This window comes from Propithecus coquereli, unplaced genomic scaffold (genome assembly GCF_000956105.1).
Source record: "Propithecus coquereli isolate 6110/MARCELLA unplaced genomic scaffold, Pcoq_1.0 Scaffold211, whole genome shotgun sequence".
NCBI classification, from domain to species: Eukaryota; Metazoa; Chordata; class Mammalia; order Primates; family Indriidae; genus Propithecus; species Propithecus coquereli.
The window spans coordinates 199,239-201,559 of NW_012146190.1; the positions used below are offsets into that span (position 1 = coordinate 199,239).

General features: G+C 34.1%; 1 protein-coding gene across 1 annotated transcript in view; it reads left to right on the top strand.

Annotated features, from left to right (window-relative positions):
* The window catches only part of LOC105810419 (aldehyde dehydrogenase, cytosolic 2-like), a 99,123-nt gene that overhangs the window by 13,897 nt on the left and 82,905 nt on the right, over positions 1-2,321 (top strand). Inside the window, exon 2 of the mRNA XM_012644415.1 lies at positions 2,180-2,284. Within this exon, the coding sequence (XP_012499869.1) occupies positions 2,180-2,284 (105 nt within the window). The remainder of the gene's footprint in view (positions 1-2,179; positions 2,285-2,321) is intronic.

The following is a 2,321-nucleotide window of genomic DNA, read 5'->3' on the forward strand; positions in this document are numbered from 1 at the left end:
ATGGGTCATAGCTATGGGTAGCTGATGGATTGTAGGTTATTTGATTCAATTGTGCTTAAGAACTGTTTACTGAGGCTAAAGTCACTTGAGGGCTGGAATTGTGTTGGACACTGAGGATAAACCAGAAAACTAAACAAACACAGTCCTTGACCTTATGGAGCCTACAGCCTAGGAGGGAAGGCAGACATTTAAAAATGACTACTTAAAAAGGGACAAATTTCACAATGGATGTATAGGAGACAAGGGACTCAAGAATTTAGGGATACATAGTAACAAATATTTCAGTAATTTGACAGAATTTTAATCTATGTCATTGAAGCTATATGATAGAATATCTAAGTTGGTGAATGCTCGTATATTGATTTAAAAGATTACATTTATGACAAATGTACACAATATAAGTAACTGATCTAGCAATGTATAATCTTGATAATGATCAATGGAGAAATTTTAATAACTAAGTAACTTGCATTTAGCATAGTAACTTATTAAAACCTGGAGGGGGTATTTCAATACACTCTCCCTCAGGGTTGAGCTATCAGTAACCTATCTTTAAATATCAAGTAAGGAGGGGTGTCAGAATTAAGGTATATGTTATAGACCCAGTGCATATGCCACCCTTCTTTTATTTTTTTTAATTATTTTTTATTTTAGCATATTATGGGGGTACAGATGTTTAGGTTATGTATGTTGCCCTTACCCCCCCTGACTCCTAAGTCAGAGCTTCAAGCGTGTCCACCCCCAGGATGGTGCACATTGCACTCATTATGTATGCATATACCCATCCCCTCCTCCCCCCCACACCTGCCCGAAACCCAACAAATGTTATTCTTATATGTGCACTTATGTGTTGATCAGTGAAACCAGTTTGCTGGTGAGTACATGTGGTGATTATTTTTCCAATCTTGGGATACTTCACTTAGTAGAATGTATTCCAGCTCTATCCAGGAGAATACGAGAGGTGCTATATCACCCTTGTTTCTTATAGCTGAATAGTACTCCATGGTATACATATACCACATTTTATTGATCCACTCATGTATTGATGGGCACTTGGGTTGTTTCCACATCTTTCCAATTGTGAAACTACATGTATCAACTACCCATGATTCCAGATTAAATAAAGTAGTTCATCTTCTCATAAGTCCAACAGAAAGTTGTAATATGTAACAGCAAATACTGTACTTATGACTGCATATTATATACTTATGTGTTTATTTTCATAGTTCAAATTAATAAGTAAAAATGGAATACACAATAAAGGGATGAAAAGAGAAGAAATAGTAGCTTTTGTCAGAAACAGAACATAGGTTTATTCATCACTAAAGGGGTATTTCTTAATTTGACTTCGTCAAGTATTTTTCTCTACTGAAAAGTGAATGAGATATCAAAGCTGGCTGCTTAATGAAATGCAAATTCAATGATGTAAAAGTTGAAACTGAGACTTTTAAAATGACATACAGATGCTTTTTAATATTTCTATTATTTTATACTGCACACAAAACAAAATTCTATATTTCCTAGAGTTCTGTCTTTCTTTAGATGTATGTCATAGGTATCACTAAGAAATGTAGTACCTGATTTCATTTGAGGACAAATAAATTATCAGGGACTCTTTTGAAAAAGAGAATGAAATGCCTATGCTTTTACAAAGTCATTGAAATCATGTCACTAGCTAAGTTTTTCTGAGCAAACTTATTTTAAAATCGTTTATTTTAGCATAATTATTTTACTAGCTTTAAAACAGTAAGATAAAGGATTAGAAAGTAGTCACTTATGATATCAAATCACCAGTAGCCAAAAATGAGAATGTTGAGAAATTGAAGTGTAAAATAGAAGCAAAGTTTTTTAAAGATGCAGCCCACTAAAGCCTCGACTCTTGCCTCAAATTCATGGCTATTTCAGGTAAAATCTTTCTTTTCCAGATTGTCTGCTCCAGTCTGTATTTCCTAGGGTTGATATGAGTATGTATCTTCATGAAACTTAAAAGTAGTATGGACTTTATTTTAGAGAGAGAGTGTGTGTGTGTTCATGCACAGAATGTCTTAAACAGCCAATAAATTTTCAATGGTGAAGAAATAGGCATCATTTAGGCATTGTGTAATGCTTTAGGTTTATAAAAATTTCCAAACCTTGCTGCATATTTAAAAACCTTTGAACCTATTTTCCATCCCTACAGATCTTCATAAACAATGAATGGCATGATTCAGTGAGTGGCAAGAAATTTCCCGTCTTGAATCCTGCTACTGAAGAGATAATCTGCCATGTAGAAGAAGGAGATAAGGTGAATTTTTAAACACTACCTCTCCATTTTTATGCCA